This window comes from Rattus norvegicus, chromosome 8 (assembly GCF_036323735.1).
Source record: "Rattus norvegicus strain BN/NHsdMcwi chromosome 8, GRCr8, whole genome shotgun sequence".
NCBI lineage: Eukaryota > Metazoa > Chordata > Mammalia > Rodentia > Muridae > Rattus > Rattus norvegicus.
The window spans coordinates 118,141,845-118,153,066 of record NC_086026.1 but is presented as its reverse complement, the minus strand read 5'-3'; the positions used below and the strand labels follow the sequence as shown (position 1 = coordinate 118,153,066).

The 11,222-nt window shown below is 55.8% G+C and overlaps 2 protein-coding genes and 3 non-coding genes across 7 annotated transcripts; 2 read left to right on the top strand and 3 right to left on the bottom strand.

Annotated features, from left to right (window-relative positions):
* Positions 1–42: 42 nt before the first annotated feature.
* On the top strand, positions 43–6,459 carry Wdr6 (WD repeat domain 6). The gene is made up of 6 exons (NM_001006988.2): positions 43–287; positions 2,185–4,666; positions 4,781–4,876; positions 4,956–5,072; positions 5,160–5,278; positions 5,355–6,459. The coding sequence occupies exons 1-6, from the start codon at positions 188–190 to the stop codon at positions 5,816–5,818; spliced, it is 3,378 nt and encodes a 1,125-aa protein (NP_001006989.2). The 5' UTR covers positions 43–187; the 3' UTR covers positions 5,819–6,459.
* On the bottom strand, positions 5,985–11,058 carry Dalrd3 (DALR anticodon binding domain containing 3). 3 transcript variants are annotated; one of them, XM_039081800.2, is made up of 13 exons: positions 10,927–11,058; positions 10,145–10,272; positions 8,318–8,613; positions 7,953–8,203; positions 7,800–7,879; positions 7,597–7,725; positions 7,260–7,333; positions 7,102–7,163; positions 6,919–7,001; positions 6,657–6,833; positions 6,473–6,583; positions 6,309–6,377; positions 5,985–6,218 (listed from the first exon to the last, which is right to left on the bottom strand). In XM_039081800.2, the coding sequence occupies exons 2-13, from the start codon at positions 10,148–10,150 to the stop codon at positions 6,099–6,101; spliced, it is 1,458 nt and encodes a 485-aa protein (XP_038937728.1). In that variant the 5' UTR covers positions 10,151–10,272; positions 10,927–11,058; the 3' UTR covers positions 5,985–6,098. The 3 variants fall into 3 exon arrangements, 2 of the variants coding, with proteins under 2 accessions (XP_038937728.1, NP_001014236.1); NM_001014214.1 differs by lacking the exons at positions 10,145–10,272; positions 10,927–11,058 and adding an exon at positions 8,691–8,861; XR_010053997.1 differs by lacking the exons at positions 5,985–6,218; positions 6,309–6,377; positions 6,473–6,583; positions 6,657–6,833; positions 10,927–11,058 and having other exon boundaries at positions 6,920–7,001; positions 7,583–7,725; positions 8,691–10,146.
* Positions 9,901–9,983, bottom strand: Mir425 (microRNA 425). The gene has a single exon (NR_032277.1). It is a non-coding gene; the product is annotated as a microRNA 425 (primary transcript).
* Positions 10,337–10,456, top strand: Mir3555 (microRNA 3555). The gene has a single exon (NR_037333.1). It is a non-coding gene; the product is annotated as a microRNA 3555 (primary transcript).
* Mir191 (microRNA 191) lies at positions 10,350–10,440 on the bottom strand. The gene has a single exon (NR_031907.1). It is a non-coding gene; the product is annotated as a microRNA 191 (primary transcript).
* Positions 11,059–11,222: the final 164 nt, after the last annotated feature.

Genomic DNA, 11,222 nt, shown 5'->3' with positions numbered 1-11,222 from the left:
CGGCCAATCAGGAGCGGGATCGCGTGGGGCACAGGGTCGTCATTGGACGTCCCCAGCCGAGCGCCAGGGCTTTGCTACCTGTAGCTAAGGCTCCGGAGCTCTGCAGCACGGCTCTCCAGATTGCTGGTTCTCGCGAGAACGCAGCTCTCTTCTTGTCCGAGGCAGCTACAGCAGCTTAAGGAACGTCATGGACGCTTTCGGGGACTATGTCTGGCCGCGGGCGACCTCCGAGCTCATACTCCTCCCGGTCACGGGTCTGGAGTGCGTTGGGGACAGGCTGCTGGCGGGTGAGGCTTGGTCGGCTCTGATCGTGCTAGCGGGAGAAGAACTAGCCTCTCCCCTGGGGTGGTCGCACCGGACAAAGGGATGCCCTAGGGAGGAGGATGGGCAGCGGGCTGGGGACTGGCAGCGGGATAAGGCAGGTTCGGAGGTGGCGGGAAACACAGGCCAGAGGGAGGAGGGCGGGGCTCGGGAGACAAAAGTCTGTCGTAGCAGTGGCAGCTCTTCATAAATTGCAGCCAGCGTGGAAAGGGTGGGCAGAGACGCGGGGAGGTTTGGGGGACGCAGTCGTTCCATATTGGGGGAGGGGCGTTGCACCCGTAGGTGAACTCAGATAATCAGAACCCCTGGGGAGGAAAAAAAAGGGCAGCCTCAGGGGGTGTGGCAGGAGTGTGGCTTCTGAGGAGGGTGAAGCTCCTCCCCCAAAGATGAGGGGGCCAAAAAATTGCTTTCTGAGTAGAGCAGTATCCAGAGAGACCGGGGCTGAGGTTCGACTTGAGATGGTTGGGGTTCTGAGCCAACTGGGTTAGTAATCACATGCCCCAGTGTCTGGTTATAAAGGCCTGAGATAGATCTGAGGTGCCAAGTGTTCTGGAAGCAGTAAGGCCTGAAGAAGTCATTGGTGATGGTGGCGTTGGGTTTTATAAGGGCCCTTGGCACTGACAGTTAGGTCTTGGGTCAGCCATTATTAGCCCCAGCAGGGTTGTATGTTTGTCTTGTGGCGAGGGTATACTCTAGATGGATAAGGGGGGAGGGGTGTACGATGCGCACGCAAATACTGGGTTGCTCCAGTGAGGTGGGACCAGCAATCTTCAGGAAATGAAATCTGGAGATTTGAAGAGACGATATACAACATTAAAAGAGGAGTATTGTTGAGCTCTCTGGGTTCGGGTTGGGGGAGGGGAAGGGCTGGGAATGGGAATGGACCGAGGCTGGTAATGTTTACTGGGATGAGGAGCCCTGAAAAGTCTGTGGAGGATGAGATCGTGGGAAGCGACTGCAAGAGGACCAAAAGGGAGCTGAGAGTCCCGTTCTGGAAAACGTGTGTTCATCTGGGTCTGTGGGTTCTACACACATTTATGGGGTGTAAGGGATTGCCCAGGAAGTATATGAATTTGTACAGTAGGAAGGCCCTGGACAAGCCCCTCTAAGCACAAGCTAGGAATGTGTGTAACTTGGAAGACCTTAGCTTTGTTTCTGCTGTGTTAAATGCTGTCTAGGTTCGTAATAGCCGCACCTCCTCCGTCCTTCCAAGGGTTCTTTGTTGTTGCTTCTAAGCCTTAGTTTCATGATACAAGGGATGGTGTCACAGCTGTCCAGTGGTCGGGCCATAACGCAAGCCTCACCCCTGCCTGCATGCAGAGTGTGGGCTGCTTCTGCCTACACACACATACACACACACACACCATCACCTCTGACTACAGGGTACAGGGATTACTCTGACGATAGGCTGAATAGCGGAAAGGTCTGGCACAGCCTTTTCCCTAAGAGAGGCAGAATCAGGAAGATTCGTGTAGAGGAGGATGAAACTGAGAATTCGGACTAGAGCAGACGAAGGGGCTCCCATCTGACGTGTAGGATGTGCACCAGAGGAAATCCCAGTGACTGTGCATTAAGGGTGATGGATAGCCAGGCGTGAAGGCTACAGTCCCAGCAGACATGAGGCTAAGGCAAGAGGATCTTGAATTCAGGGCCAACCTGTGCTCCCTAAGAGAGCCTTACCACACAAGTAAGTGACTGAGGGGCGTGGGCATTTGAGTAGAGGCCCAGCTGAAGCCGCAAAGGTTTTAATAGAATTCTGTGTGCTGGTCTATTCTGAACCGATCTGCTAACAAGTAGCCGGCTCATCTCATGGGTCCCAGAGTTAGCTGCTGGGTCCTGATGTGGCTCTTTACCTCTGTCTAGGTGAGGGGCCTGATTTACTGGTGTACAACTTGGACTTTGGTGGGCATCTCCGGATGGTGAAACGAGTCCAGAACCTGCTTGGTCACTATCTCATCCATGGGTTCCGAGTGCAACCAGAGCCCAAAGGAGACCTGGACTCTGAGGCCATGATAGCAGTGTTTGGGAGCAAGGGCCTCAGAGTTGTGAAAATAAGCTGGGGTCAAAGCCATCTCCGAGAGCTCTGGCGCTCTGGCCTGTGGAACATGTCCGACTGGATCTGGGATGCGCGCTGGCTTGAGGGTAACGTAGCCCTGGCCTTGGGCCACAACTCAGTGGTGCTCTATGATCCAGTGATAGGGTGCATGCTGCAGGATGTCCCCTGCACAGACAGGTGCACCCTCTCCTCTGCCTGCCTGATCGGCGACACCTGGAAGGAACTGACCATAGTGGCAGGCGCCGTTTCCAACGAGCTCCTGGTGTGGTATCCAGCAACTGCTTTACCAGACAACAAACCTGTGGCACCTGACCGGCGGGTTAGTGGACACGTGGGTGTCATCTTTAGCATGTCATACCTGGAAAGCAAGGGCCTGTTGGCAACTGCCTCGGAGGATCGAAGCGTTCGTATCTGGAAAGTGGGCGACCTCCGGGTGCCTGGGGGTCGGGTTCAGAATATTGGCCACTGCTTTGGGCATAGTGCCCGTGTGTGGCAGGTAAAGCTCTTAGAGAACTATCTTATCAGTGCCGGAGAGGACTGTGTCTGCTTGGTGTGGAGCCACGAAGGTGAGATCCTTCAGGCCTTTCGCGGCCACCAGGGCCGAGGGATCCGGGCTATAGCTGCGCATGAGAGGCAAACCTGGGTGATCACTGGGGGAGACGACTCAGGCATTCGGCTCTGGCACCTGGTAGGCCGAGGCTACCCAGGCCTGGGCGTCTCATCTCTGAGCTTCAAATCCCCTAGCCGGCCAGGTGCCCTCAAGGCTGTGACTCTGGCTGGTTCTTGGCGAGTGCTGGCAGTGACTGATGTGGGGGGCCTGTACCTCTATGACCTTGAGGTCAAATGTTGGGAGCAGCTGTTGGAGGACAATCGATTTCAGTCTTACTGCCTGCTGGAGGCGGCTCCCGGCCCTGAGGGCTTTGGACTCTGTGCCTTGGCCAATGGGGAGGGTCTTGTCAAGGTCGTTCCCATCAACACCCCCACTGCTGCTGTTGACCAGAACCTGTTCCAGGGGAAGGTGCACAGCCTGAGCTGGGCCCTTCGTGGGTATGAAGAGCTTCTGCTGTTGGCCTCGGGCCCTGGTGGGGTAGTAGCTTGCTTAGAGATCTCGGCTGCACCCACTGGCAAAGCTATCTTTGTCAAGGAACGGTGCCGGTATCTGCTTCCCCCAAGCAAGCAGAGATGGCACACGTGTAGTGCGTTCCTACCCCCGGGTGACTTCCTTGTCTGTGGGGACCGCCGTGGCTCTGTGCTGCTATTTCCTGCCAGACCATGTCTGTTCAAAAAACCCGGGGTGGGACCCAAGGCTATCACTGCAGCTGAGGCGCCCCAAGCCGGTAGCAGCAGCGGTGGGTCTGAGAGCGTTGTGACAGGATTAGGCCCGGTCTCTTCACTGCATTCTCTGCATGGGAAACAGGGTGTGACCTCAGTTACCTGCCACGGTGGCTACGTATACAGCACAGGGCGTGATGGCTCCTACTACCAGCTCTTTGTTCATGGTGGCCGCCTCCAGCCAGTCCTAAGGCAGAAAGCCTGCCGAGGCATGAACTGGATAGCTGGGCTTCGGATGGCGCCCGATGGAAGTATGGTCGTCTTGGGTTTCCATGCCAACGAGTTTGTAGTGTGGAGCCCGCGGTCCCATGAGAAGCTGCACATCGTCAACTGCGGGGGAGGGCACCGCTCCTGGGCCTTTTCTGATACTGAGGCAGCCATGGCCTTTGCCTACCTTAAGGATGGTGATGTCATGCTCTACCGGGCTCTAGGAGGCTGCATCAGGCCAAACGTGATTCTCCGGGAGGGTCTGCATGGCCGGGAAATCACATGTGTAAAGCGTGTGGGCACTGTTACCCTGGGCCCTGAATTTGAGGTACCCAACTTGGAGCATCCTGACTCCCTGGAGCCTGGCAGTGAGGGGCCTGGTCTGATTGACATCGTGATAACAGGCAGTGAGGACACTACTGTCTGTGTGCTAGCACTTCCCACCACCACAGGCGCAGCCCACGCCCTCACTGCTGTCTGTAACCATATCTCCTCCGTGCGAGCCCTGGCAGTGTGGGGTGTTGGCACCCCAGGTGGCCCACAGGATTCTCACCCAGGGCTCACAGCTCAGGTAGTGTCTGCAGGGGGTCGAGCCGAGATGCACTGCTTCAGCCTCATGATCACTCCGGATGCCAGCACCCCAAGCCGCCTTGCCTGCCACATCATGCACCTTTCATCCCACCGGCTAGATGAGTACTGGGACCGGCAGCGCAACCGGCACCGGATGATCAAGGTGGACCCTGAGACCAGGTACTGTGGCCTCCCTGCCGTGGGTGTGGCGTGGGACCATTACAGGGACGCTCCAGTCCTCTCTCTGGTGTGCATGTGGGCTGCCCCTGACAGCCGTGCTCCCTCCCCCTGCAGGTACATGTCTCTTGCCATTTGTGAGCTTGACTCCGATAGGCCTGGCCTTGGCCCCGGCCCCCTTGTGGCTGCAGCCTGTAGTGACGGGGCAGTGAGGTGAGCACACAGGGCCGCTGGAGACAAAGGGTGTGGGCTCTCCAGCATGGGTTCTGATGCACCATCCTCCTCGCCCCAGGCTTTTTCTCTTGCAGGACTCTGGGCGAATTCTGCATCTCCTTGCTGAGACTTTCCACCATAAGCGGTGTGTCCTCAAGGTCCATTCGTTCACACATGAGGCACCCAACCAGCGTCGGTGAGAGGCAGTGCGCTATGGCTCGGGTGAGGGCTCCTGTTGTTTCTGTCCTTTTTACTGATCTGGCTGCCCTCTCCTGGCTTCCAGGAGGCTGATCCTGTGCAGTGCAGCTACAGATGGCAGCATAGCCTTCTGGGATCTCACCACGGCAATGGACCGAGGCTCTACTACCCTGGAGCCTCCAGCACACCCTGGGCTTCCCTACCGTAAGTACCATGACACCCCTCACCACCTCTCCCCCAAGATGAAAGCAGGAGTCTAACAGCCACTCTTTTCCTCCAGAGATGGGCACCCCCTGCCTGACCGTCCAGGCCCATAGCTGTGGTGTCAACAGCCTGCACACTTTGCCTACACCTGAGGGCCATCATCTTGTGGCCAGTGGCAGTGAGGACGGGTCCCTGCATGTCTTCACGCTTGCTGTGAAGATGCCAGAGCTGGAAGAGGCTGATGGGGAGGCTGAGTTGGTGCCCCAGTTATGTGTCCTAGATGAATATTCTGTCCCCTGTGCACATGCTGCCCATGTGACGGGCATCAAGATCCTAAGTCCCAAGCTGATGGTCTCAGCCTCCATAGACCAACGGCTGACCTTCTGGCGTCTTGGAAATGGTGAGCCCACCTTCATGAATAGCACTGTGTACCACGTGCCAGATGTGGCTGACATGGACTGCTGGCCTGTGAACCCTGAGTTTGGCCACCGCTGTGCTCTTGCGGGTCAGGGACTCGAGGTTTACAACTGGTATGACTGAGTTACCACAGTAGTTGGAGGACTGAGCCTGGGGCTTGACCACAGACAGCGGAGCAGGGATCAGCTGTCTGTGTCATGCTCTATGTGCTCTGAGGAGGTGAGGCAGTACCATGGGTTCCTGTAGGGTGTTGCATAGGTGGACCAAGAATATGCCTCACTCTTCACAATAGGATGAAACTGTATTTATTCTGACTTTAAGTGCCCAACATCTGTGAGGTTTCTGTGAGGTCTTGTTTTTTTCCCAGTTGATGCTTTTATAAACATTCCCAGCTATTGGGCCCTTAGATGTGGCTCAGCGGAGGGAGGCCCAGCATGGCCAAGCCTGTGTGGAACACCTCACGTACTGCCCTCAAAAGCTGTAGGCGAGCAAACATCTGACCAAAGAGGTGTGGCCGAGGTTCCTGAAAGAAAAGCAACCAGGCCCATCCTCATTTCCCGAGCCTGAGCCCTTGTCCATATTTCCCACAGACCCTCCCTTGCTGTATGCTCACCCCTAGAATGTGTACGCGGTTATAGTATGAGCTGAAATCCATGCTGAGCTGCACCAGGAACTTGCACACCTAGAGACAGAGGTTGAATCGTTGAGCTGTTGTCTTTTTTCTTGTGTCACAACCCAGAATAAAGAATAGTGTGTGTAGTGTCTTCTGTGCCTTACCATCTCCGTGCGAACAGGGATGTGGAGCCCTGGGGTGCTAGCCAGGCTCACAGTCTGGCTCAGGAGGTCCAGGAAGGGAAGGACACTGTTGAAAAGCAGCAGCCACTCACCCTGTGGGAGACAAGAGTGCTCGGAAGACCAGCCCAAGCCTTCTGCTTGTGGCCGTTCATCGAGTAACACTCACCTCATCATGGAGTAATGAGAAATCCAGACTGCTCACGAGCGGGAAAGTGGGATACAGACCTTGTTCCATTCCGTGTTTGTAACCCTCGAAGAGCGTGGCAAGGCGGGCACAGTTATACATGACAAACGTCCCACTCTTCGTGCCCTTTGTGGAGATGGTGCTGTGGGCTAGGAGGAGCTGGGGAATGGGAATGTAGCTGCAGAGGGCACTGGCTCTATACAATGCCTCCTCAGCCTTAGTGCTGGGGGCACCCTAGGCTTACCTGGCCCTGTGGAGCTGTGCTTAGCATCTCAAATTTAATGGTGGCCACAGAGAGAATATCAAAGGTCTCGGTCCAGGCCGGGTCTGGGTGAGAGAAACAGGCCAGTCAGTGAAGACAACACAGGGTAGAGGTATTCACGGCCTACTTCCACTTCAGGGCACAAGCCGGGTCTCCTAGGTATACCTTGTGCCAAGTCACCACCATGCTTCTGGGCTGAGGCCTTGCACACCTGAGCATGTCGGAGCCTAGAAAAGCAAGCAAACCAGTAAGCAAGGTCCCAGTGAAGGCTGGACCTACCTCTCCGCTGTCCTGGCTATGGAGGGCATCCCTTCCAAACTCACCTGTGGTACTCGGGGGCGGTCATCTGGGTGCCAGGCACACCAGCTACTTTCACTGGGCCACACACCAGGTGCTTCTGTGAAAGATTGGAAGGGCTCAGCCCAGTTGACACTGTCCTCCTGCCTCCAAGGAACTACATCAGTTGCTTCTCTACCTTGATTTTCCCAGTCTGTAACCCACCAGCCTTACTTAGTACCTCAAGACACAGTCACACTTTCTCTTAAAACTATGTAGTCACAGGACACTTGCAACTGCTTCGGGGGCCCCTAAGGACACGTCAGGCGTTTTGGGTTTCAAGGGCCTTCTGAGCTTGGAGGTGGTTTACCTTTGGTAACCAACCTGCCTGTGAGGAACCTGGTCATCCACCTTCTGCCAAAGCAGATCCAGCTTTTGTTGCTGGAATGCCTCTTCACAGCTCACCACATGTATAACCACACAGTCATCTACACCGGCATCTGGACCCCCAACCTGATAGAGATAGGACAGTTACTATACAGATGTGCAAAATCAGTTTGGGCAGAGGTCACGACTGAGCCACTAACCGGGGCTGGGTGGCCATCCTCTGGCCAATGGCGCGCAGCCTCCTGCAGCTCAGACAGCACAGAGAGCAGATCTTCAGTCACTACAGAAAACAGAGCTGAAGTGCTTGGCAGTGCAGAGAGACCAGCCCACCCATGTCCTGGCTTTTGTCTTACCCAAACAGTGATCTATGCTGGGGTCATAGCCAGCAGCATGTCTCTGTTCTACCAGTTCCTTCAGACACAGTCGGCCTAGGACGCCAGGGGGCAGTGTCTCCTCCTTAGAAACATTAAACTTTGCAAGAACACAGGTCCTCAGTGTTTCGGTCGAGGTGTTCTTTGAGGCAGAGGGCCATTCCACTCGAAGTTTCTGGAGGAAAGTTGACATGTGTGGGTCCCGCACCGGGGGCACTGTGCACACACGTACCCTGCAAAGCAAGGGAGGCTGTCTCAGCCTGCGAACCAGGCTTAGATAACCATGACTCCCCCCGTTTCTGTCCCCAAAGGTTCAGTCTTTTGCCATTATAGCCTCGAACACTCACCCGTGAGCGCGCAGCACCCGTACTAGGTGATCGGCCACTAGCACAGCACGCAGCTGGCTCAATCGGAGCGTATCTGGATTACAGCGCAGTGCCGGGCAGTGTAGGATAACGCGCGGGCCTGGTGAGGCGGGTTTGGCAGGAGTAGCATAGGAGGCCAGGGCACCGAGTACATGTTCGAAGACTGCGGGCCGCTGTAGTTGGAGCGATAAGCCCGCGGGTGTGGGCGCGCAACGCAGAACAGGGGCCACTCCCGGACCCTGCAGGCAGGAGACCGCCCGGAACACGCACTCTGGCACCTGCAGGCAGATGTGTGGGTAAAGTGGACCGTAGTTCCGTGTTTCCGGCTAGACATGCCCGACTGGCGCGCACCCACCTGCCCGTCCCTGAAGCGCGCCTGTAGCGCGCTTCGCGGTGCCAAGAAGTCTCGGACACGAAGGTGTCGGGCATGCGTTTCCTTAAACCACACCGGGCTACCAGGCCCTACAGCGGCGTTAAGGGCCTGCAGCGTCTCCCCAACCCCAAGGCGCCCGGTCGCCATGGAGACCGGAAGAGTAAGTGGAACAGGAAGTAAGTTATCCTTAGAGCTTCCGGGAGGTTCGCTTGGCGGGGGCGGGGATCCGGCAGTGGACTCTCCCCAGTGGACCAGCGCGCTCGAGCATGCTAAGTGAGCTTACATTCTACCCACGCCTCCAGCTCTCCCTCCCGATGGCCTTTCCTGTATTCGTGAGCCCTAGCCCCCAAATCTGAGGGTTCTTTTTTCCTTTTACTTTTTAATCGTCACCCCGAATTATTAATTTGGTAACGGATCTTTGTTACCAGTCAAGACTCGTACATTGCCACCAAAGTTTCACATCTTTGTGCTTTTTTTTCCGCACCATTTAAACAAATTAAAGGTCAGACGCACTAGACGAAATGTCTAAGGAAGAAAGCTTTACCATTAATGACACCTTTTTTGTTTTTCGAGACAGGGTTTTTCTGTGTAGCCATGCCTGTCCTTGAACTCAACTTTGTAGACCAGCATGGTCTTGAACTCAGAGAGCCACTTGCCTCTACCTCCCGAATGCTGGCTGGGATCAAAGGCGTGCGCCACCGCTCCTTAAAGACCCTTTACCGCCTACTTGAAAAAGTAAAGAAACAAAACAAAATTTGAGTTCTTTCATATTATTGGCACACCTTTCCTCGGGTGCGGTATGGGATGTCTTTATTTTCAGTAAAAGCCCTATCTGATAGAATTGCCCATCTTGATGCCTGAGGAATTAAGAGTCATCATAATTTCCAGAACTACTGGCCTTTAATGGTTTTTCCTTTAAACTGGTGTTTCCGGCTGAGTCTTTAGGCAACTGGCCAGTTTAAGACAATGAAATGTGAAAAAAAAGGACTCAAATAAGCAGATCTCAGGTGGAGCATGTGGCAGGGAAGCTTTTGTCTGTCCAAACGCTTTCGTTTCAAAGGAACGTAAAACTTCACTTCCCCCAGTAATGAATGAATCCAACTGGTGAACTTTGCTCTGGAGAGGAGTGAAATCTAGAGAGAGGAAAAGTTCGGCCAGGCCAGGGCTATGAGGCCCTGTTTGGGAGGTGCCGAAAGAGCACTGGGCGGACACGATATTCCCGATGGCTTCTTGGGTGCCCACTCAACGGGAGTGATCGTGTCATTCCAAAGCACTTTCCATGCTGTGGGTTCAGTTGCTACCAGGGCTGGGACCCACTGGCAAAGTTGGTGATTTTTGCTACTCTCCCTCCATGAAGACGGTTGGGGTGGTTTTTCCCCAGGAAGTGAAGAGCTATCTTTAGCGAGCTGCGGGCTGGGCGGCCCTGTGGGACTCACCGCCATTGCGGCCCTACAGAGAGGACCCAGGACCTCCCTCGTCAGAATTCTCCAGGGATTCCAGAGAGGGCCATCAGCCTGAGCTCTTTTCGTCGTCTCTGCCTGTCACCATCAGCCTGGGGGTGCACCTGAGAGATGGAGATCAGAATGGCCCAGTAGTGTTTCTGAGGATAGAGACCACCTTATCTGGGCCAGGGCGCTGCTCAGGCAGGAGAGCAGGGAACGAAATCCAAGTGCAGCTGGAATGCTCTGGAGACAACAGCTGCTTTTGGGATTCCGTTGCCCGCTGTCCAGCCATTGGAGGAGGGCTCTTGCTCCCCAGGTCACTCGCCCTGAGGCCAAACCGGAACCCGCCCATCCCTTCCCAGTGGGCTGACTAGGAGTAGGTGTTTTAAACCAGTCTAGTGAGCATGAGACGCTCACCTGGGCCCCAGAACAATAGAAGGTGGGGGCATCCCCCGGGACGAGGTCCTGATCCGGATTAGATCAGGAGGACAGGATTAGCCCTGTGAGTCCCAGGCAGGAGCCACTTGTACCGGGCGGGCTCGGAATCCGTCAAGAGGGAAAGCGATCCCGTGGGACTCGAGAGGAAGTAAACCCATGTGCCCACTTCTGGGACACCCCAAAGCTTAGGACCCTTTGTCCGGTGACGCTGCCAGCTCACGAAGTGCCAGGGGCCAAACTGGCCCACATAGCAGCGGCAGGACAGCCTCCCCCAAACCCATTGCAACCGGCCCTGCAGGAACCCCACAACCGAGCCCCAATAGTGTTGAGCATCCCACCCGTCTAGTCCAGCGGATAGAGAACGCGACAAAGTTCCTCTGAGGCCAGGACAGAACCGGTGCGCAGATGCCCATGCCGCGGGACGCCAAGGACTCATGCGCCAGTAGGCCCTAGACTCAGCTCAAGATAGGGGGAGGGAGACTCTCGGTACGCGCACGCAGAGCGCGCGAGGACCGGGTGGTGCTCCAGGCGCTGTCTACTTCACGTCTGGTCCGGTTTGGCCCAGTCAGTTCCACCCGAACAGCTACTCCAGCACTGCCACGGCGTGCCCTTCCGCTGGCTCTAGCTGTCCCCA